Source organism: Dreissena polymorpha, chromosome 11 (assembly GCF_020536995.1).
Source record: "Dreissena polymorpha isolate Duluth1 chromosome 11, UMN_Dpol_1.0, whole genome shotgun sequence".
In the NCBI taxonomy this organism is placed as follows: Eukaryota; Metazoa; Mollusca; class Bivalvia; order Myida; family Dreissenidae; genus Dreissena; species Dreissena polymorpha.
The window spans coordinates 60,707,679-60,733,536 of record NC_068365.1 but is presented as its reverse complement, the minus strand read 5'-3'; the positions used below and the strand labels follow the sequence as shown (position 1 = coordinate 60,733,536).

The following is a 25,858-nucleotide window of genomic DNA, read 5'->3' as shown; positions in this document are numbered from 1 at the left end:
GCTCTATGATTAACGTGAATTAAATTGGAAAGCAAATATTGCAGATTATTTATCAATTGTGCGATATTTGTTTTGCTTGTTGTACATTCTTAAATGTCAAAAGTATATGCATGGATTATAAACAATGCACATTACACGAAATATGTGATTAATTGACAATTCAAATACCGTTTGTCGATATACAGTACATGTACATGTGAAATAAGTCGCGTTTATAATAAATCATCAATTTTTGGGGGGAAAATGACGCAAAAACTGTCATTTTATGACGCCATCAATCAGCTGATTCATTATACGGATTGCGAAAAAGTATGTCATATGACTAGATTTAAAGGTTGAACGTCGTATAATTTTGAAGCTAAAGTTTTCTCGACTTTATTAATTATGAAAAATCATTCAGTGATAAAGTAAAAAGTAGCCCGTGAACGTGACAGGTATATCCCACAGTGTTGAAGACAGGCAGGTATATTCCACAACGTGTTATACCGTCAATGTCGCGGTGAAAATGGGATAAAAATCATTTTGCCTTGATACCGATGCAAGGTACCTTTGAAAGTCTTGTCACACGTTAATGTTATATTCGTATATGTGGAATATTTTTTTTGCTTAAACATCAAACGTCCATGGGTTTAACTGCCGCGTCCGTTTAATTTGAGTCAGCAAAGTGGTATTCTGCATGACCCCGTGTACTTGAATTTCTTCAATACAAGAACCAGAATGTATAGGCAAATATCTCTTGTTGTCGGGGAATTATTCGATTCACTTGCATGATGACAACTGAATTCTCCACCTACTTAATCGGCTTTGCTTAAATTAATATCGTCATTAACTTCAACTGGTTTCAGCACTGTAGGGAATGACATTAGCATTGTTTGAGGATTGATTATTTAAGACTAGGTTGAAGTTATGGTGGTTCTCTTTTCGGTGGATAAGGTCTGGAGTTTTCAATGTGCATGGTTAAGTAAGCTTACTTGTCTTCCGGAAGTGAATTAATATATAACTTTATATAAGGATCCCATATATATCCTGTACCTTAATCTCGTTCAAGTTCCCTTTGTTTATTTTCAAATGAATTGAAACAGGGAATATGGAGTTAATTTAGACTGATCGTTAAAAGTCAATTGAATGTTGATTTTGTGTATGTGAGTAAATATTTGTTTTTTATAGTTAATAAACACCTGTCGAAAGCTCTTATGTTTCAATATGATTTCGCTGTAACATCACTTATTTGAGGACGTTAATATCGGTAATTATTATGGACAATTCCACAAATCTACTGGGTCTGGTCATAATTTAGCTAACGATCCTGGCGATCCTGGCTTCTGTTATTGCACAATAACTGCCTGCTCACACGTCTGATCGCCATCTTTATTTGGGTATGTGTTTATGTTGTTGGTCGTTCTATCTCAATTACAAATGTACACGTGTATTCTTAGAGTATGCTTGTGAGACACGGTCTCTTAGTTGTTTTTTTTACTGGGTACATGTCAGAAACAAAGACGATCTCATCGCATTCCTCGCTATGTGACTTTAAACTCCTATTCGTACTTCCCCCAGTTTTTTCTGTACAATAATAATAAGTTTAAATCCGTGTTAAATCACATTGTTTCGGTAAGAAATCAAAACAAAACTGATGACATGCTTATGTGTAAATACAGTTGATTTGTATACTTATACCGAATACATTTTCACTTTAAATGTTAAACACAATTTACATTCAAAATTCTTTGATGTACGGACGGCCAAAGCCATCCGCGTAATGCATGATAAAATGAATACATATAACAGCACCGATTGCAATATGAAAACCGTTTTTTAAATAATTGGATACGTTTAATAATATGGAGGAAGAAAACATGCTTCTGCTCCAGATTTTTATTGACTTATCCACTAAAATTGCTAACGGGGAGTAACGGGGAGTAAAACTAGCAATGTGCATTAGGTATGCTTGAAGAAGTAGCCTCCCTTAATATGTACAGTTAAAAGCGTAAAACGAAACACAATGCAACGGAACGAAGCTGTTCTACAATTAAGTTAGCCGGGTCCGTCCGATTTCACAGTAAATCGACTTTGCAAAACACACACTTTTTGAGGCTCTTTCTCACTCATTTTGTTTACGACATTTTTATATTACATTTTGATATTAAGGCGCGAATACAAGATTTTGAGTTATAAGGAACAGAATACCTAACTCATTCAAACCGGATACTAGTAAAACACAAAAAGCTGCCCACAAAATGTTATATGGTATTATTGGCTCTTGGTCATATATATTTTAATGCAAATAGAACCAACCAACCTGTAAACTTCCCAAAGTTCACAGCTGAGACAAATGCATGTCGATGAATTATTTTAAAATAAGTGGCATCAATCTGCAATTGACATTACAAATTATTCTCAACATAAACAGCAACAGACGTTCGTGACTTGCTCAAGCAACATTTTATATTGACTCAAAATGTCAGCAATACAAATAGTTACACCGTCCTAAAACAACTTCGGACGGACTTTGTATGATCCGGAATCGCCACGGAATGCTCCACGAAGATAACGAATAGGAATGTGTGTGTGCGTCTGATAAACACTAAAACATTAATCCGAGTGTTAAATGAAATATGTAGAATCGTCGCTGCTTATAGCTTTTTTCAAGGGACAGAACCGCAAAATTCCAGAAAGTCCTTAGCTCGTTAAGTGGCGATATATAATATAATGGCACATTCGAAATATCGTGATGCGAGACAGTGGTTATGTTCCACAAATTAGTAAACATTTTTAAAGTCATAGACACTCGAATTTGGATGAGGTGTGATCTCGTAACTAAAGAACAAGCTTAACTGAAATGCTCTTTTTTTAATATATATTGTCCTTTAATTTTAACTGACGCAAAATAAGGTTTTAACTATTGCGCCTGTTGGAATTGTGAAACATGCAAACAGGAACGAGTGTCTAATTGTCTAGATATAACAGTAAGTAAAGCCCAACTTGATTCAAATTATGTATGCTAGAATAACTTATATCATAAGTATACACAAAAAGACTACATATATATATATGCTCCCCCTGAGATCAAATTTCTAGGTGTTGTGAAATAATGGGTAAATCACCTTTGAAAAACCAAAGAGGAAGTACCTTGCAAATCCAACGAGGAAGGGCTTGTGGTAACGATACGTTACACCACGGTAAACCAATAACCATTCAAAAAGAGTAATAATTTAAACTTCAAAGGCGTGTAACTGAAATACGCTTTAAACGATACTTGAGCTGCGCTAGCAAGGGATAAATTTTGTAACAAAACTACCATAAATTCCTAGTCCAGTAAGTAGACCGTTAAAATGCATTTCAGAGTTCTTCATTAAAAGACAATGCAGTTTGTGCTTGTATGTGTGTGTTTTAATAATTTATGTTACTTCCGTTATATTTCAAACAAACCCGTGTTGATTACATTTAACTTAACAGCTGGGTCTACATTAATATTGTATGTTACAGTTTGTACCAACATGAACTAAATATACCCGAAAATTCCATCCCTATAAGTATGCGCACTACTACCATCTGCAACGTAACACGGGGATCATTAATTGAACGTCGCGATTATGTAGGTTTTAGTTCGAAACCTATTTGAACTGTTTGTTGTTGTTTTTTCGCATACATTCGTTTACATACTTAAATAACTTTGGAAATGTAAAAATGCATTTATAACATTGTTTAAATTCGATAAACCAAAACAAAACAAGCACGTCCGCGCATGAGATTGATATACATGTCTGTGGTTGTTAAGGATTGGTTGTATTAAATACCGAACTTACGGAAATACGTCCACAGACGAATTTATAGGTCTATTTGAATAGTAAATCATGCAAACAAAGTTACCAAATATAAAAGGTCGTTTTCATATACTTTTTTTTTGTACACAATAAATTTGAATTCCACTAGTATGAAGAATAATGACACATATGGTCAACATTGCAATGTCCTTGAGGACGAATATCATTTTTTATTAGAAGGTTTCTTATATGAATATGTTAGGAAATTGTATATGAATAAATATTATTGTAAAAGACCAAACATGATAAAATTTATTGAAGTAATGCAATCAACTAATACAAGTACTCACATAAACTTAACTATGTATGTACATAAAGCATTTAATCAAAGAAACCTGTATAAATATTATTATGATAATTGTATATAATTCATTACTCAACCTTGACGTCTCGCTCTCTTGTTGAGTCGTCTTTGTTGTTTTTGATGTTATTTTTATAGCAATACCTGTTAAATAGATTCTTAATGCTGTAATCAAACAAAATTTGTCCTAAACCTTTTCATGTATTGATACTATTTTAACAACTTATGTAATTCAAATACTGATCACATGTCAGGCCTTTATAATTATATGTTACTATGTTTTGATCATGTATAATCATGGAATGTATGTCTATTGTATATATTGAATAAACTATATAGTACACATATTGCTCCTCAAGCTCTGTTTAGACCTCATTCGAACTTCATGAAAATACCATTCTTCACATTAAGTTCTAGTGCTCACCATAAATATATCTTTTATTGTGTATGGTAAAATCAAGAATCGTCTACCCATGAAATCACTAACATGTACTTGATCTTCTAGTTTTTGCATGTTACGAACTTGACTTGTTTTAATTCGTTTTTTTTTGTGTAATTTTGTGTTATTTCATAAAATGTGCTTTGAAGATGATAATATGAGGTAAAGTTTTATACAGCTCGGGATCTCTGAGATAAATGATTTGAACTTGTTTGAACCTGATATCCATCATCTCTATAGGCATGTCAAATAATTTGTCAAAGAGTGTTGCGCTTTAATTATAATTATGTTGTTGTTGTTGTTTGTTTTTTACCATTCACATCCTTGTCAATTTCTTTTTGGTTTAATTCTTTTTAGAAAAATATAACGCGTTGAATATTGTAATTTCTGCTGAATATGTCAGACACTAACGAATTTGTGAATTTGATCGGAGTTGACGTTTACATTACCTAGAGTGAACATGCGCATCATCATTCCAAATCATACTATTTTATGGAGATAATACCAATTTTATTATTGTTATGTTGCATTTCGTTTCCAAATGAGATCACATTGTATATGCAGCATCCCTGTAAAGGGGTCACGCGATGTCAAGTTTACCCTGCCCAACGATTTTTCATGCAGTTATTGGCCTGGTGTTATTTCTTTTGCACGATGATAAGTTAGAATACCAAACAGATGGACCAGGCAGACATAATAACGATACCTTCCGTCAATAATCTACTGTCTGCAATCGCGTTTTGAATTACATTCGTTTACTAAAAACAAGCAAGTCCTCATTAATGTCGCCCGGAATTCAAAATGCAATATCATTAGAATGAATGAAACAGTAATTACTGCATGTAGATAACCAATATTTAAACAAAACAAGCACTGTTGTCCATACAAAAGCGAGGTCGAGATTCGGACGAGATGCAACTCAACGACAAGACACAACAAGACCAAGGGAATATTTTTTGGTACTGAGATGTAACATGAGTTTTCACCAGACAGTTGCTTATTGAGAGACAACATGTTTGTTCAAATATTACGTCATTGTGTAAATCTTCAAATTCAAGTAATTGCAAGCCCTACTCAAGAAAGTGAATATTTTTAAAGCCCATGATGCAATTCGTATAAGACGACTGCGTTGTGTGTGTTTATCGTGCTTAAGATATTTTAAAGACTTATGAATCCCAATTATTTTTACAAAAACGTTGCATTTGTTACTATGCGTATACACATTACATTACTATGTATTGGTACGTTGCCGATGTCAAAAAATACAGAATGACAAATAAATTGACATATGATTCATTCATTCATTCAATCCACTCTGCGCCGTCTGGTGCTTGAGGCGACGGCAAGGGAGCGCCACTTTGGTCTGTCAGCTTCTCTTGCGGGTGCTGTCTGCAGAGTAAGGCCTCTGTTCTTGAGTTCTCGCTCCACGGTTCGGCACCACGTCTTTTTCGGTCGTCCACTTTTTCTTTTCCCCTGTGGAGTCCATCTCAGTGCCACCCTGGGTAGCGAGTCGGGTGGCATTCTGCAGACGTGGCCTAGCAATCTCCATCTCCTCAAAGCGATGGTCTCAGCGATGCTGTTTGCGCCAGCTCTTCTACGCAGTTCCATGTTCGTGATCATGTTTGGCCAGAAGACTTTCATGATCCGTCGTAGGCACTTGTACTGGAACACTTTCAGTTTGCGCTCGATGGTAGCAGTGGTCTTCCAGCACTCAGACCCATATAGAAGGACGCTCAGCACGTTGCTGTTGAAGATGCGGAGCTTGGTGTGCATGCTAAGACTTTTGGTCTTCCAGATGGGCTTCAGCATTGCGAAGGCTTGGTTGGCTTTGCTGATTCTTGTGTTGATCTCCCTTGCACAGTCTCCATCTGTTATGACCTTGCTGCACAGGTAAATGCACTCGTCCACATCTTGCAGAGGCTGGTCATAGATTGTGAGTGGGTCGCCCACTCTGGTGTTCTTCCTCATGACCTGAGTCTTTCCAATGTTGACCCTGAGACCTATGGTGCTTGCTGACAGTGCCAACTGTTGAGTCTTCTGCTGGATGTCCGGGTTCCTGCAAGCAAGTAGACCGATATCGTCGGCGTAGTCCAGGTCATCTAGCAGCGACGTCAGCGTCCACTGTATTCCTTGCCTCCTTCTCTCTTTGGTGCGGCGCATGATCCAGTCAATTGCCATTGAAAAGAGGAGCGGCGAGAGGATACATACTTGCTTCACTCCAGTTTCCACCTTGAATGGTTCAGTGAGCTGGTTTTTGTGGACGACTCTGCACTCAAAGTTATCGTACAGGGACCTGATGGCGTTGACAAGTTTCTGAGGGATGTCATAATGTCGCAGAATCTTCCAGAGGGAGTCTCGGTGTAGGCTGTCGAAGGCCTTCACTAAGTCCACAAAAACCACGTAGAGGGATTCATTCCATTCATGGGACTGTTCAATGATCTGCCTCAGGACAAAGATGTGGTCGATGCAGGACTTGCCTTTCCCGAGCCTGCCAATTCCTGGCGAAGGATACCGTCAACTGCTGTTGAGATGCGTTTGAGGATGATGCGGCTAAATATCTTACTGGTGAGAGATAGTAAAGTGATGCCTCGCCAGTTGTTACAGTTCCCCAGGTCTCCTTTCTTGGACAGTTTGACGATGGTGCCGGTCTTCCATTCGCTTGGCGCTTCTTCACTGTCCCAAATGTTTTGAAGAATATGGCAAAGAAGCTGCGGTGTCACTGTGTCTTCTGCTTTAAGCATCTTCGGGCACACTCCATCGTCGCCAGGCGCCTTCCCATTCTTCAGCTTATGGATGGCTTCATTGACTTCCGTTACAGTGATGTTGCCGAGGTTGATGTCAAGGTCCTCTTCAGCTTCAGGAATGTCGGCTACGGTTGGTGGGTTTGGGCGGTTAAGGATAGACTCGAAGTGTTGCTCCCATCTCTTTAGCTTCTCCTCTTCCACAATGACATGAGTTCCATCTTTAACTCTCACAGGAAGGTCAATGTGCTGGCCGTAGTCGCCCTTCAGCTTCCTGGTGTTCTGGTACACTGTCTTCATGTCATTGTGCTCGGCTGCTGTCTCCGCCTCCTCTGTCAGCCTCTTTATGTACCTCCTCTTGTCTCTGAAGACAGCTGTCTTCACCACCTTGTCTTTCTTACTATATTCCTTTGAAATTCTTTCCTGAAGTCTTAGGGATTTGGTGTCCAACGGTTCCGTTTTGATCTGTCTTATTTTTTCAATATGAGACCATGTTTCTTCTGAGATTCATTCTGTCTTCTTGCTCTTTCTGAAGCCTAGAACTTCCTCTCCTGTCTCTTTCATTACTCTTTTGAAGCCTTCGATGGTCAGTGCTGCCTCATCTTCCAAAATACTAAATCTATTCCTGAGGGTTAACCTAAACTCTTCTTTACTTTTGTGTCTTTCAACTTGACCACATCGTAGCGTTGGTTATTGATGTCTCCCGTCTTGGCTTTCCTGAGCTTTAAAGTCACCTTGGCCACCAGAAGAGTATGGTTGCTGCCGATGACATATGATACACATGTATAAACACGAACTTGAGATAATCACAAACAATTCAGATTGTGTAAATGTATTATTGAACATAAAAATAAAAGGACGTGAATTAACAACTCGATGTTCTTGTCCTAAATACTCATGTTATATACAACTTTTTCACTAGTAATTTCCAAATAAAATATGTTAGTTATACATAATATATATATATATATATATATATATATATATATATATATATATACATATATATATATATATATATATATATATATATATATATACACGTGCGGCAGTTGCAAACACGACACCCTGACAGAAAACTCAAAACAACAAATGCCAATGTTAAAAAAGTTGTGATCAGATAAATCACAGCAAAACTATATCTTTTATACCATATGATAACATATGACATTTCTGCAGTGAAATAACAGCAGTGAAAATAACAAATTTTCGGAACTCCTTTTTCTATTTTCAGTTTATAATAAATAATTATATATACATTTTCTATGATCACGAGTGAATTAAAATCGACATTTCATGGATTCCAGATTTTTATTTTATTTTATGCTTTTCACCGTTTATTTACATTTTAAAAGAGTTAAACTGGATAATTTAGCTCGTATAATGACCTCATTTCGTCACACTTATTACGTCATTTTGTGTTTTTGAAATGTATTGAGGCACGCCACGGGAGACAGGGTATTTTTTCAGCGAAAGGGAAACAGCTATTAATTATTTTCTTGACAAAGGGGCATAAAGAAAACAGAACTCTCGTGATCATAGAAAAATCATATTTTCACTCGTGGCTGCGCCACTCGTAAAATATAGTTTCTATGATCACTTGGGAAATAACAAACGATCTTCCACTGACATGAACAAATATCCTCTATTTACTTCCCGATTAAGCATTGCCTCTAGCGTAATGTAGATAAGGCTTAACCCACTGAACTTGAAATGTGCAAAGAGGAAATAGAGCACATTTTCAATTGAATGAGCACATTTAGCCAACACCAAAGTCGGTTAACGCAATACGATATAACAGCAATCACAGTTCAGCGAAAACTGCCAATCATTAGATTGTGACAACAAGAAAATACAGTGTCAGCCTTCATGATTGAATTATGTTAATGCTTTTGCATTTACTAGAAGCAAATACAAGCATCCTGACTTAAACATGTTTAAAACATATGTGCATATTAAGGGAACTTGTCCGTTCCTTAAATTTGATGATACCATTTAATAAACCATCATACAACATTGATACTTTTATGAATGTAAACAGAGAAGAAGAGTGCGCGAATATGTTACTGTCCTGTTTATTTCAATATTGATAAGGATTTGTAAACCTTTTCCTATTCACAGATTTGTTATAACCCCGTTTTATTTGTATCTATTTTTGTTTCGTTTTATCGACGATGTACATTTTGCAAGTCATAATGAAAACACGTGTTCTTTTTTATCGTCTGCACTGTTCACTCGTTGTATCAGGCCTATGTGTTGCGGGATAAAATATGTCGCCCCCTGAGTCAAATTCAAAATTAACAATTAAAATGCGTGCACCTTACTTTTGTCTGTATATCTATATATGGAAGGTATATATCCGCACCAGGCCAATAACTGATGTTCACAGGAAGGGAGGTCGAAAAATATGCACTCGATCATTTGTACCGTCCTGTGAAATTTTTGTATCGGTTCTTCTTTAATCGTATTCAAAGCAGATAGTATATTCAGGAACATGTTATGTTTAGTGTATGCGTTTGTGGTACGAACAAATCAAAGATTAACATTGTATGTGTTTTTTTTACACAGAGTCAACTGTCAATAAATGATATGAACAGTTGTTATTGTTGTGCATACAATGTCATCTTTTGTTTGCAATAAGAATATTCTGACTTAAAATTCACATTACAATTATTTCGCTTACACCAACAATCATTGTAAGACTTTCAAAGTCTGTGCTAATACACACATCACACAACGATGGTAGGTACATATGCATTATTTCAAATGGTTTTCAAATATGTACATCATATAAGGTTTGTACTTAAGAAGGCAAATGCACAATGCAATCAAGTAACAAAACGTAAAAATGTATACATTTAGTTACAAAAATGTACACCATACTCTGAATTTAATTTACGAGGGATATATAAACTGTAACACAATTCAAACGAAAAATATGTTTGTCTTTCAATTATATTACACATTATTACTTATTTATTGTAAAGCAAATTGTATCTTTGCACGTTCATGTATATTGCTGCATGCATATAAATAGAATACTTTGTTTGTTCTGATATTTTTAGTTCATTAGTCGTATAACCAGTAGTCAATAAATACTCTAACTTTCTTTGGGATTAACTGTTTTACAAGCGCTAAGACCACACAGTTATGCAAATTACTGTTTGCTGCCTTACTTATTTAAGAGGACAAAACAACATTGCCGTACACATTATTTAAAAGACAAACCTTAAACAAAGTAAATGTCCTGATTGGGAATATGTTTACTTTTCAAACTATAATGTTTAAGCAATAATCATTAGGATCATATGTTATTCTTTAAAACAAGTACATTTAACTTTGACGTTCTCAGCGGCGATTTAATGAACGAATAGTTTACAATTGCTCTTGGCATACACATTTCAGTTAAAAAAGTGAGGAAGCGGAAATATATTAACTAACAGTTTTCAATGTCCATGACGCAACAATTTATTTTCAATAGCTTTCTATTTGTCATTTAAAAGACTTACTGTGGACAATATAAATTATGACTCTCCAGAAACAATGTAGAAGAAAAAATCTTGTTAGCATTCGTATTGCTTATTAGATAAGTCAGAAATGCCTACAGCATTTCGGAAAACCATGACCACAACATTGAAATAAATAAAACAAAGATTATAACGTCGCTGTTCTACGAAAACCGCGTAAGTCAAATTTGGCGCAAAATGTTATTTGTTTTTATAAGAACCGCGGGTTCACTGGTCATTTTCTGCGAAAATACTGGATTTCATATCCAAATGGAAGGCATAGTTATGAGCACGAAAGGAAATCCTGAACACTCATTGGTGCACTAATTGTTTTTGCATTAACTGCGTAAGTCAATTTTTCCAACTTTTCACAAAAACATTTTTTAAATATTTTTTTAAAGTTTTAAAATATATTAATTTAGATAGTCTTAATTAAAATGGGCATACTTTTTATTTATGAAAATAAAAGAGCCTGTAGTTGTCATTTTAATTTTAAAAATGGACTTACGCAGTTTTCTCTTTAATATTTGGTTCCTTTTTTAGACTATCTAAATTATTTTATTTTTTTTATTTTTTTTTTTGCCTATTGAAAAATTGTAAAAACTTACTTACGCGGTTTTCGAAGAACAGCGACGATAAAGTGTAAGAGGTTAGGAAACATATTGCTGCTTTTTTCCCATTCATAGATTTTTTTTAATTTTTCTGAAAATAAACTTCTCAAATTCTAGGTACTCAATTAAATAAAATTTATGCTTAACCTTTTTGCTTCGATTTAATTTGCAATTTCTTAAAATTCGATGTTTAGTTAAAACAGCAACATTTATATCATAGATTCCAACTGTTTTGCAAACTTCATTAATCCACATTAAATGAAAGCAAACATTACGAATACATTTGAAGACATACTGTATCTTTAAATTGCATTCGACCGATAAAAGCGATACAGACATTTAATAAGTTCAGTAATACATGTATGTTTAAGTTTTAGTTTACACAATACCACATATCCGCGTACTTATATGAACATATTCGGCATATATTCACAGTTTATATAAATACCATAGTTGTTGACGCTAATAACAAACAAACACAGAGAAGAAACTTCAATACAGTCATGTCAAAATCTGTGAAAAGGCCCCTTTAATATTTCGCTCGTATTAAATACGACATCCAAATAATTGTAACGTTGCATTGTATTATTATGACATACTTTCAAAGGAAAATAGTATAACGAACATACACAAAATCTTTTTAAAATGTTAATCTTCTTTCCTTCGAAATAAATTTACTGAGACAAAACAGTTCCGAAATATTCTTTAAAACGCATAATTATAGATCACATTATTACCCAAATAAGACTTTACTATTGATAGGTTTAAAATAGTTTTTAGATCTTTCTTTACACCCCTTTAATTTACTTATTCATGACCAAACGCATGTCTATGACAATGCTATGGGCATCCTGCCCATCTATCTTAAATTTCTTACGCGCTAGCAATTTGCTTGACCCGTCTATCGAGTCCTTTTCATTGGATTGGGCCGAAGACATGTCCGAACTATTTCCGTGTCCAGTTTGATCAATTATTCTGCGACGATCGTTCGCTGACAGGGGCTATATCCCTGATATTGGTTATATGTAGTCGAAAACTTCTTGATTTCTGACTTGCGACTGCGAACCTCTTTGCTGCAGCTGGTGTCCATCATAATCGTTTTTTGTAGCTCGAAGATGATGGACATTACGGCATGGCCTGGGTTCTGGTAAATTGTGTCGCGAATTTTGCTCTGACAGTTGTGGTCTTTTTGGTAGGATAGGTCGCTGTTTAACATTATTTAAAGGCCACGCTATAGCCGTGTTTTGAGAACCCGGATGTCCTCTCACTGCGAAATCTATATACCCATCACCTAAACGGATTACACGCACATCTGGCGCGTTATCGTAATCGTGTTCTGCCAGCCTATCGAAATCATGCTCTTCCGCCGCACTGTTAATTGAAATCTTGGGTTGGGTTTCGGATTGACGATTTCTTCGTCTGTAAACAATATATTTTATGAATTAAATAATGAATCAATTATTATTTTTTCCGTGGATTAAACAATAAGTGATAAACGGTATACAATATTTACGTCAGATACAAACATGAACAGAGAAACACATCCATGGCGTTCATTAGTATTTCTTGAAGGTTTCTTACAGAACAATTATAGCTGATATTTATATAACAAAAACAAATAAGCAATGCATAAAGTTCTCGTGAACAAAGTTGAAAAGGGAGTCTTAGCTGTAAATATGCGTAAAATAAAGTAAATCACATTTTCAAACAAAAACATGTAATAACTGTTCGTAAAATAAGTAATCGGTCCGAGTAAAATCGTTCTTAAAGTTCCGGGCGATGTAGTACCGTATCAGTCTTTCAAAGCGTTATATTTCAGTCTTCAGCAATTGTTTTCGGGAGAGGTATTTTCGTATGTGAATATATGGACATATATGGATGTATAGGTTTATATATTCAATACGTTCACAACTTGTTCATGTATATTAGTAGTATTCAAATAACGCATAACATTTCGGAATTAATGTTTCATTTCATGTCTTCATTGGTATATTCGCTTGCGATCGTTTAAGATCTGCGTTTGATTTGTTCTTAATTCAGGGGAAAGTGTAAGGTTCAGCTAGTCCTGACACTGATTTTAAGCCCGTATGAGTTTCATGACCGTTCGAAGGGTCGGTCCAAATTTTAATCATATTATGTGTATCATTGGCATTTTGTTATACCAGCAGTTGATCAAAACATATTTTATTCCTGATAGATATTCTAACCCTCTGCGTTTGCTATATCAAGTATTTTATGAATTGGAATCATGAATTGGTAGATAACTTCCTTCGCATCAGCAGTTTAACCATCGTTTATTTTACCGAAAACAACAATATCTCAAACACTTTTACGTCATTCTATAATAATTAAATGAGATTATTGTTTAATTCGTACCAAATAACAGTTGTTTAATAATAATATGAATAACGCTGTAAAACCAGCAAACATGTAAATTTTACAAGTGCAATCCCTTGTAATATGGTTATTCTTAATAAATTAAGTTTGATGTGTTAATAAAATAAAACCGGGAATATCAAGACATATCTGTAGACTTTGTTTTTATAACGAACCTTGTTATTATTGCTAAGTAATCCTTTTCGATAATAGCTTGATGAATACCTTGTTACAAATTATATTACCCAAGGGATTATCACAATACATGAAGTGTGTATCCATATTTTAAAACACTGATGCGGGATTTTCAGATTACTGCTTTAATGTAATACGGTGCTTACAATACCTTTTTATTATGTTAAAACAGACTGCCAACACGGTAATTATCAGCAAAAGGCCCACCGAAGCAGTTACTCCAGATATAACTGCAACTCCGGATGAAGCATCTAAAAAAGGATGAGTTCATTAATTCTGAAAAATAATATCGTAAAACTCTTTGGTTATATATTATATTTTATCAAAAAGGGATGGAAAAAACACTTGCAATGAAACTAACCCGACTTGGCTGTGATTATTTCCGTGGTTGATGTTGTATCAATCGTTGTTGAACTCATTGGGGTAGATTTTGACGTCCTTTCAGATGTGCTTGTACTTGTTGTTCTACTGTCGGAGATGGTTGTACTGCCTGTTGTACCATTTTGACATGTTGTAGGTGTAGGGCTCACACACCTAACGGTGATGTCTGCGTTTTTATCGGCTAAAATATAAGTGTTCAATAAATTCCATTATCATGCTTAACGCAATTAATTTTCTGTTTCATTCGTGCATTCACAGAGTTCTTGTCAATCAAAAACAAATGTATAATTACCATTTAACATTATGCAATCGGCATACGAAAATCATACACCGTAGGACATACTGCCCCATCGTTGTGTACTCTATCAGATGAGACTAACAATAAAAATACTGCGATGCTGACCGATACTGCTTTATGTGTATCAAGCCTAATGTATTACAAAACTGTAACCTTATGTGTTCGTTCATCATTTCTTTACGGCCCTTTTTGTAAACAAATGATGCAATAGTATTGCTTTTATTATGCATGTTTGTTGGAAGTAACATGCCGTTTGATGTCGTCATAAGCACATTTATTTTTTTATTTTTATAAAAGTGTTTAGCTGCTTCTGTTACTTTTGACAACAATAATTATTAATATGGAGTGTCTTTGACAAGAATATGTAGGAATTTACCTTCTACCAAAATCCAAACAAATTCCGGTGAATCGCCTGGGTCATTCGCGTAAAGGTCCCTTAATTCTATACTCAACGTGGAAACGGAAGTTTTATTTTTAAACATATATTCAAAGTGTGCATCTTCCTCTAGCGATGTGTTACATTGTTTATTCTGATATACATTTGGCTCGCTGACCAACACTGCTGAAGAGCAGTCTGAGAATTCTATGTCAGTGTGTCTCTTTGCCATCCTTATGTCGATATACGTAATCTCCAAGTTCTCAGTAGATGACAGAACACATGAACAATTCGAACGCCCGCATAACGGGCTTTGAGTTTTCTTGTCAAAAATTATGTGAGCCGATTTCGTGATGTTGTAGATGCCTTCGCAAAAGTTTATCACATCTGAAAGTTGATTTTTTACTGGCTTTGTAAGACGTTGTATTACGCTGTCTTATTTCCGAACCAATGAAATTAATCTACTTAGAGTCTATGAAAAATAGTAATCGTTTCACATGATATATAATTTTAATCGTGTGAGGTACAAACGATATTATACATAATCTTTATTGAAATATAAAGCTGTTTTCAAGTAAATATAATAAGACGCAGTATTAAACACGTTTTTAGAGAATAGCTTACCTTTAATACAAGAGTACCAGATTGTTGAGTACGTAGACAAACGACGAGACGTAGCAGAGCAGGAAACTAAGTTTCCTGCTGCTCGTAATTGACACTTTGAATTTCCTGAGCACTGCCTTTTAATCTCATATGCATGGTAGGCGGTGTAATTGCTTAAGCAGTCACTTGCTGAGTGATGGCAGCATCCGACGTCATCTCTAAATGAACAGTGTTTGTATTAAAATAATTGTTTACTGTACAGTTGCTTTGAAGTGGGCTATTGAAGTTCATGCGAAATTCACTTCCCACTACCTGGATCAAAAAGTCGTGCAAATTGGTCTTTCCCTAAAAGTGTGTAATTTAAACATTGCATGTCATTTCAAAAAATACTCTATCATTTTTAGTATGGCTGCACTAGCAGGTATGTTGTTTCACTACGTGTTTCATAGTTTATAACCAAGAGAACCTCAATGTTTCAGTAAATTCTGAAAACATGATTTAATTTTTAAGTTTGGAGTTGCTATATATATAATTGATGTCGATTGATGTAATTTGTTATTGAATGTAATATACCCTATACTTACCTGAAACAGCTTTCTTCTGTTTGACTGCATGATGCAATAAATGACTGATTCTTCAAGCCATATGTCATCTCTGATAAATACATGATTTCATTGTCTGCACACTCGTCTAGCTTTAGCATTCCACAATCGTTTCTCAAATTATGACATGCAGTGACGTTGTATGATGTTATTGCCATTACATCATAGCAGGCAAGAAGTACAAAGATGATGACTGAAATATTTTAAAGTATGTAATATTTCAGGAAAAGTACAGAAAACTGAGGGTTTGTTCACATTCAACGTTTTCAGCTGAATCGAAGGTCTATGTAAATCAGGTTTTACATAGAAACAATATCATATACAAAAATCATAAAACACAATTTTTTATAGAAGTTGCATATAAACAAGTGTAATATACGCTCAAGTCAATGACCATTTTCATTTAATATATCTTGTTAACTATTCCAAAAAAACTATACTTTATTATGTCATTTGATATTGTTTTTCTTATTGATTGCTTGAAGTTCAATTTAACAACTTAAAGTGATTTTAATTTCACTTCGTAGCCCTGGTGTGCGAAAACCTTGTATGGACAGCTAACATAAAGCTAACATAAAGATCAACACTCCGTATTTGTTGTGATATTTAAATGTATCGTGTGTTAAATTCCACCTCCTAATGCATTTATTTATTTAAATTTTAATATACATGTAACACTGTTTATGAATTCGGATATTAAGATGTCAAAGAAATGTTAAATGACACGCTTTGTGTTTGGTAAATTTATATAATAGTATTTTCACTATATTATTGATTTCAACAAATTATTTGTGTTAAGCTTATGGTGAAGGTGAAGTGGTAAGAGTTTTCATGAAGGAGAGGCATAAATGAGGAATCTATGGACATTTATATTGTGGTTACGAGACTGTAAACACAACTGAATGTTTCGTATCATGTAGCTGCAAATGCAGCATGTTTCCTCAATAATCTATATCAGGACATCTTTTTTCTATTGTACGCATTTACAGTATGGTTCGTGACAGTAAGTATCAAGAACGAGTATTTGCAGGTCGCATATCCACATATAAATACTGCGACATGACTCATTCCCATTTTGCGAAAATGCTTTTCTAGGCAAATATGTAGTTGGTAACTTTGAATCAATCAACAATCTGGTGTAAAGTACTTAGTTTATAGATTCATATAAATATGATTAAAAAAGGTGTCGAAATATCTGAATCGGAATGCTCGGTGTTAAATCACCCGGTGTTACGAAAATAATAATTAATGGGTAAATAACCTTTACGAAAGCAAAGGCATGCGAGACTCCGCTCTTGTCGTTACCATTTGTTTTAATATGTGTTAAAAGATCATAACCCGTTACGTTTGATAATTTAAGTATGCTATGAGTCTCATGCTACAATATTATGTCTCTTTTTAAATCAATCCTTCTTTTTGTTCTCAATTTTGTATTTAAATTCCTTTTAATAATTTAAATAGGAATGACCATCATATACCGCTGTTAGCATTGCACGTGCACTTTTTCCTGTACGATAGCAGGAAACAAGTTCTGTGACACATGTAATTGTTATCGTCTTTCTTCAAATCCTTCCGAAAATTTCTGTGAATATTTCTTCAGGTATCTTTTATGGTTACAGTTTTTAAAAGATTTAATTCGGAACTCGCGCGCTGTGGGTTTTTCTGATTTCTGAGCGCGCGCGGGAGTTACAAACATTGTCATTAGTACAGTAATGATCAGTAACGTCAATATCCGAGTTGCTTCCCATTCAGTAGTACATAATAATTATTTAAACGACAGTCGTGTTTCTGTTAGTTTAATTACATATAACAAATCTAACACTGATATACATGTATGTCAGACGTTTAATACATGATTAAAGTCTAAAAACACCGTTCAAATGTAAAGTCGCCTATACGAAGGGGTCCAGAAGCTGACATCCTAATAAGACATAAAAAACAGACTTTGTCAACTGTTAGTAATGAAGGAACCTATACAAACGGCTTGACATATGCAATATGTCTTCTGAAAAACATGATTCATGTTCTTGTTTTTTCGGCATGCTTTATAGATATAGCAAATAAAAGTAATGTATGATAAAGCTCGTTAGTGATGTGCCTTCTAATCTTAAGGTCTTAGTCTTTAGCGAATAATTTTCTTTACTTTTCAGATAAGATTAAAGAAAAACATCACAATAGAGCTATACCAATAGACATATACATATCCAACTAATATGGAAAGATATATTAGTTCTAGTACTACGAATGGACTGAGGATAGTAAGGAGTAAGGTTTTTGTTGTTTAGTACTTGTCTGTATGATTTTATATATATTTGAATAATATATATATATATATATATATATATATATATATATATATATATATATATATATATATATATATATATATATATATATATATACACGATGGAGTCAATGTCTTGATAGTTTCGTTGACAAACTCCCATTAAAACTGTATGCCCAGGCCTACACACAGTATATGCAATGACATAGTTACGTGACCGAAGCTGTTTACATGTACATGCAGCATTATATCGTTATACATAGTATTCTTACAATTTAAACAAGATCGAGATTAGTTCATCTAAAGAAAAATGATTAAATCATGGTATTTTTATCAACTATAACGAACGTTTGAGCAGAAAAAGTGGTGTTTACTATTCCACACCGTATTACGCGTCACGTCGATGGCAGAGTGTGCCGTCGATGACAGATAGTTTGACTCGACCTCGAACAACAGGTAGGTTATACATTCGTTCGGTATAAATATATCAGGCAAGTAAGGACAAAATCATTGCTATGAACATATTATCCATTGACTGCAGACGCCACCAGGTTGTTTTGTACTCGTTGTTCAAGTTTTTAAGGAAATGCGAACGAGTTAAAAGTGACAGTTTTCGAAACATCATTGACAATGACTGATTTTTGTTCAAAATATCTTAAAGTTTGAAAGTAAATGACTGTATTTCGTGTTATATACTACCGCATTTATCCCTCGTGGATTCGCGGTCGAGTCAAACTATCTGTCATCGACGGCACACTCTGCCATAGGACGTGTCGCGAAATACGGTGTGTATTCAGCTATAAGAGAAATTATTGATTCACTCTCTTTTAAAATATGCTAGTCAGCTTTTGTTTGTTCAAACCGCGCGTGCTTAAATATCGGAAAAACCCAGACTGGAGAGTTCCGAATGACAACTATTGCACCTCGGTCTAAACTGTCGTTTGAAATCATTGTGAAATTATAACTGACCTTTCATTAATGCTTTCCAGTTACATATGGGCTAAAATTCATTTTCTACAGCTGTAAATTCTGTGTTATTGTTGTATAACGAAAGCTCATGCATATATATATAATAAGATTTACACAACCATACATATATGAAATAAAACTATTTACATTATTAAAAGGACACATAAAATCAAATGAAATAAATACAATTTGTATAATAATATTTTGGATAATAAACGTTTTGGCAATGTATTGCATAGCTTATGTATTCGTCGAATTAAATAATGATTTATGGAATTTAAAAAGATATGCATGAAAATACATTATACTATTTGCTTAGTATATATTATTTCTAGGTACTCAATTTAAACATACCTTTGATAATCCCCATTCTGTGTATGTTAGTCTTTAAGCAAACTTTCATAATGTTCTCTGTCGCTTCTCAATGTCACATAGATTATACAATGTTAAATAATAATTCATAATATTTTTCAACAAAGATCAGTTCCGCGTGCTATAAACGCTCGGTTTAAACTGCGAAACATTTACACGCGCTTATGCCTCGGTCACACTGTCACGGATCAGAGCTACGAACGAGCTACGAATACTTTTCGGCAGAGTTCATAGCTATCCTTACTGAACCGTGTCTCTCCGTACTTGATCCGTAATCAGTCGTAGTAGTTTTTGGATTTCCGTAGCGACTCTTGACAAATTTTGAACATGTTCAAAAAATTGCTACGAATTTATCGACGGTAGCGTATCCGTAGCAGTCCGTACTAAAACGTAGTGATCCGTACTAGTTCGTAACATCGTCCGTACCTTTTCGTAGGCCCAAAGATTTTCAAGGACTTCTACGGATTGATACGAAGAACTACGGAGCGGTACGGTTACGCTACGTATTAGCTACGATTATTCCACGGATATACTACGCGCATTTATGTATCATGTATTTATGTATTTATGTATTTATTTATTCATGTATTCATGTATTCATGTATTCATGTATTCATGTATTCATGTATTCATGAATTTTTGTGTTGGGGTGGGTAAAAAAGGGATAACGAAGACTTAAAATAATTCGTTATTACATTCAAGTGATAGAATAAAAAGACAACATCATAAAAGATACATTGTATAGAGAATTCTATGTTTGTGTAATTATTTACTTGCATTTGTCCAACGAGTCTTAGACATTTTTTAACGACCATGCTTGCCGAGAGTCCTTAGATTTTGAAAGCATAATCTCAAAATAAGCTATAATTGTTAAATGCAATATGCAAAACATATTATTTTTAATAATCAAATAACAAATATCAAAATTATTGGTGATCTTTCCCGGTTACGCCACACATAATAGTCCTCTACAATTCAGTATAAAAGCAGAGTAACACGACATAATATCGCTATTTCTCCTTGTTACAAATTTATTCACCATTCCAAATGTTGCACACTAAAGAAGAACAGAGATGGTTTTCTTTGAAACTTTCATTGTTGTTTTACCTAAGAAAAACAGTTTACACAAAGATTGATGTCATGTTCAACTTTCAAAATGTGTATATCTAAGACAAGCATGATGCTGCATTTATCACATCGGATATTGTTTACTTAAGTCTATACATCTCTTCATTCGAATTTCTCGTTACTATCTTGTAAATATGAACCTCTACTGTCTACTGCTCTACTCACAAACGTTTTCGTATAGTTACAAATAACTATGTTTATTTTCGTTTAGTTTTTATTTTCTTCTTGGATGAGGTAAAAATCTGAAACAAGATATATATGTTCATCACCATCTTCCAGTTCTATTTTGAACAGTTCGTGTATAAAGGAATTCTTTTTTGATCAACTAACAAAAAAACGACCTATTCATTAAACAATGAAAAGTAGTATTTAAGGTATACGTCGAAAATTAAGAGAACAAGGAGTTGTATCTAGACAATATCTAGGTCAAGTTCGAATATGGGTCATTCCGGGTCAAAAACTAGGTCACGCGGTAACTAAGTGCATTTCAAGGATTTAGCATGGTGTCCGCTTTCTAATTGAAGTAGTTATCATCCGAGTTTAACCAAATTTGGTCACAAGTTGTGTGTACATGGTATTTAGGTCAAGGTCAAATACGGGTCATGCAGTGTAAAAAACTAGATCCTGAGGTCACTTAGTGCATTTCAAGCATTTAGCATGGTGGCCGCTCTCTAATTGAAATAGTTTTCCTCTAATCCTCACCAAATTTGGTTAGAAGTTGTGTCTAGATGATGTCCAAAACCTTCAAACGGGCGTATCTTGTGACAGTTTGGCACTCTTGTTTAATTATAAACTTCGTCACAATATTTTGTACTCAACAAAAATACGTTTGTAAAAATTACATTATTACTTTCGTTGATGCTAACGTATTTTCACTAATCGTTAAGAACAAAATTCAAGTCAGTTAGTACATTACATTTGAAGAAAAAACGTTAGTATTCAACTTGGTAACTCCGCACATAACTGACGTTACCAAACGCTAATATTATATTTAGAAATTAACTTAATGAATGGACTTTCACTGTGAATATACTCCAAAGCTTATTATGTAATTTAAAACATACCTAAGCAGACTACACGTTCCATAATATATTGTTACTTTATTTGATTTTGTTTTTTTAAAGTTAAATTCATTAATTTCTAGTTGTTATCTAGTTCTATTTGTTTTAGTTCTAAAGTGAAAATAAGTTGTTTGTTCAGTAAATATAAAGATCCACACATTAAGTTCCAAAATTATGTCCGTAAATATAAGGTTATCTTATCGATATTTTTAGCGGATAATTTATTGGGTATTCGATTCCCCACGACCACCCAAATACCTTTGTATTTAAAGAGCACTGTATTATAATAAAGCAGCTATAAAGATGTGCAATATACATTTATCAATAATCTTTTGTCGGTTAGTTTATCCAAGTATTTTAATACTATGTAAACTATTACAACAAGTGTTTTAAGCGCATGTAAAGAGGTTAGAGTATTCTAACAGTAAAAGCGAATTATAGTAAAAATTTGAAAAGTAAGATAACAATGGAATAAGTTTTCCTCTTATGGACCATCAATAATAGCTGTTTAAAATGGATTTTGACACATATTGAAATGGTTTGAATTGACCAAACTCGCATTTATTTTGTTATGAATTACCTGCTATTTAGGATGTGTTTTGTCAAGTCACATTACACAGAATGTTACAAGACAATGCATTCTTTGCGATTCGATTATTCATGAGCTGAGCTATGCTTTTGTCTACACGCGACTTTGCCTTCTGATGTACTGAAGATACAATCATATGAATACAAACCGTTAGATGAATCAGAATTGTCGGTGTTCAACGATCTTGCGGTTTTTGAAATAATGAGCGAATTACCCCTGTGAATGCAAAGGAGAAGTCCATAGAGAATTCAAAAAGGAAGTGTTCAATATCGGTAATCATGCGAGACTTCATTTTAGTAAATATCAATTTGTATGAAGTCGCTTAGTGAGTAAAGCGTATCATACTAAATCGTGTTTCTTAGTTCTTATGCAACTGAGGGCGCATTAATCGAATGGAACGGCGAATAGGTTGATTTTTACAATAGGCAATCGATTGAAAACGACGTACTGATGAAATAGGTGCTGAAATAATAAATTGCATAGACATGACCATGAAATAATGCTGTTAGCAGTGCATGTGCAATTGATGTCTTCACCTTTGCACAGATCAAGTTCAGTGAAATATTGTTTTCCTATTGTTCGAATCCTTCGTGTTATTTCTTTCAAAATTCCATTTTGTATGTATTCTTTCAGGTGCATGTTAGGTAACAGTTTCCAAATGCATTTCGGTTTAAACTGTTGTTTGCCATTTTTCCTATAATTTCTGTGAATATTTCCTAAGGTTTTTATGGGTACAGTTTTTAAAAGATTTAATTCGGAACTCGCGCGCTGTGGGTTTTTCTGATTTCTGAGCGCGCGCGGGAGTTACAAACATTGTCATTAGTACAGTCATGATCAGTAACGTCAATATCTGATTTGCTTCCCATTCAGTAGTACATAATAATTATTTAAACGACAGTCGTGTTTCTGTTAGTTTAATTACACATAACAAATCTAACACTGATATACATGTATGTCAGACGTTTAATACATGATTATAGTCTAAATACACCGTTCAAATGTAAAGTCGCCTATACGAAGGGGTCCAGAAGCTAACATCCTAATAAGACATAAAAAACAGACTTTGTCAACTGTAAGTAATGAAGGAACCTATACAAACGGCTTGACATATGCAATATGTCTTCTGAAAAACATGATTCATGTTCTTGTTTTTTCGGCATGCTTTATAGATATAGCAAATAAAAGTAATGTATGATAAAGCTCGTTAGTGATGTGCCTTCTAATCTTAAGGTCTTAGTCTTTAGCGAATAATTTTCTTTACTTTTCAGATTAGATTAAAGAAAAACATCACAATAGAGCTATACCAATAGACATATACATATCCAACTAATATGGAAAGATATATTAGTTCTAGTACTACGAATGGACTGACGATAGTAAGGAGTAAGGTTTTTGTTGTTTAGTACTTGTCTGTATGATTTTAAATATATTTGAATAATATATATATATATATATATATATATATATATATATATATATATATATATATATATATATATATATATATATATATATACGATGGAGTCAATGTCTTGATAGTTTCGTTGACAAACTTTCATTAAAACTGTATGCCCAGGCCTACACACAGTATATGCAATGACATAGTTACGTGACCGAAGCTGTTTACATGTACATGCAGCATTTTATCGTTATACATAGTATTCTTACAAATTAAACACGATCGAGATTAGTTCATCTAAAGAAAAAAGATTAAATCATGGTATTTTTATCAACTATAACGATAGTTTGAGCAGAAAAAGTGGTGTTTACTATTCCACACCGTATTACGCGTCACGTCGATGGCAGAGTGTGCCGTCGATGACAGATAGTTTGACTCGACCGCGAACAACAGGTAGGTTATACATTCATTCGGTATAAATATATCAGGCAAGTAAGGACAAAATCATTGCTATGAACATATTATCCATTGACTGCAGACGCCACCAGGTTGTTTTGTACTCGTTGTTCACTTTTTTAAAGAAATGCGAACGAGTTAAAAGTGACAGTTTTCGAAACATCATTGACAATGACTGATTTTTGTTCCAAATATCTCAAAGTTTGAAAGTAAATGGCTGGATTTCGTGTTATATTCTACGGCATTTATCCCTCGTGGATGCGCAAGCCAAATATCCGCCCCTTGAGTTGTTTTATGAACAACTGTTGTTCGCGGTCGAGTCAAACTATCTGTCATCGACGGCACACTCTGCCATCTACGTGTCGCTTAATACGGTGTGTATTCAGCTATAAGAGAAATTATTGATTCACTCTCTTTTAAAATATGCTAGTCAGCTTTTGTTTGTTCAAACCGCGCGTGCTTAAATATCGGAAAAACCCAGACTGGAGAGTTCCGAATGACAACTATTGCACCTCGGTCTAAACTGTCGTTTGAAATCATTGTGAAATTATAACTGAACATTCATTAATGCTTTCCATTCATTTTCTACAGCTGTAAATTCTGTGTTATTGTTGTATAACGAAAGCTCATGTATATATATATATATATATATATATATATATATATATATATATATATATATATATATATATATATATATATATATATATATAATAAGATTTACACAACCATACATATATGAAATAAAACTATTTACATTATTAAAAGGACACATAAAATCAAATGAAATAAATACAATTTTTATTATAATATTTTGCATAATAAATGTTTTGGCAATGTATTGCATAGCTTATGTATTCGTCGAATTAAATAATGATTTATGGAATTTAAAAAGATATGCATGAAAATACATTATACTATTTGCTTATTATATATTATTTCTAGGTACTCAATTTAAACATACCTTTGATAATCCCCATTCTGTGTATGTTAGTCTTTAAGCAAACTTTCATAATGTTCTCTGTCGCTTCTCAATGTTTCATAGATTATACAATGTTAAATAATAATTCATACTATTTTTCAACAAAGATCAGTTCCGCGTGCTTTAAACGCTCGGTTTACACTGCTAAACATTTACACGCGCTTATGCCTCGGTCACACTGTCACGAATCAGAGCTACGAACGAGCTACGAATACTTTTCGGCAGAGTTCATAGCTATCCTTACTGAACCGTGACTCTCCGTACTTGATCCGTGATCAGTCGTAGTAGTTTTTGGATTTCCGTAGTGACTCTTGACAAATTTTGAACATGTTCAAAAAAAATTGCTACGAATTTATCGACGGTAG

General features: G+C 34.0%; 1 protein-coding gene across 1 annotated transcript; it reads right to left on the bottom strand.

The window, feature by feature from the left end:
- Positions 1-10,212: 10,212 nt before the first annotated feature.
- LOC127851556 (uncharacterized) lies at positions 10,213-25,650 on the bottom strand. Its single transcript, XM_052385387.1, has 7 exons — positions 25,476-25,650; positions 16,236-16,446; positions 15,673-15,869; positions 15,049-15,435; positions 14,355-14,555; positions 14,145-14,244; positions 10,213-12,841 (listed from the first exon to the last, which is right to left on the bottom strand). Exons 1-7 carry the CDS (start codon positions 25,522-25,524, stop codon positions 12,442-12,444), a joined length of 1,545 nt encoding a protein of 514 aa, XP_052241347.1. The 5' UTR covers positions 25,525-25,650; the 3' UTR covers positions 10,213-12,441.
- Positions 25,651-25,858: the final 208 nt, after the last annotated feature.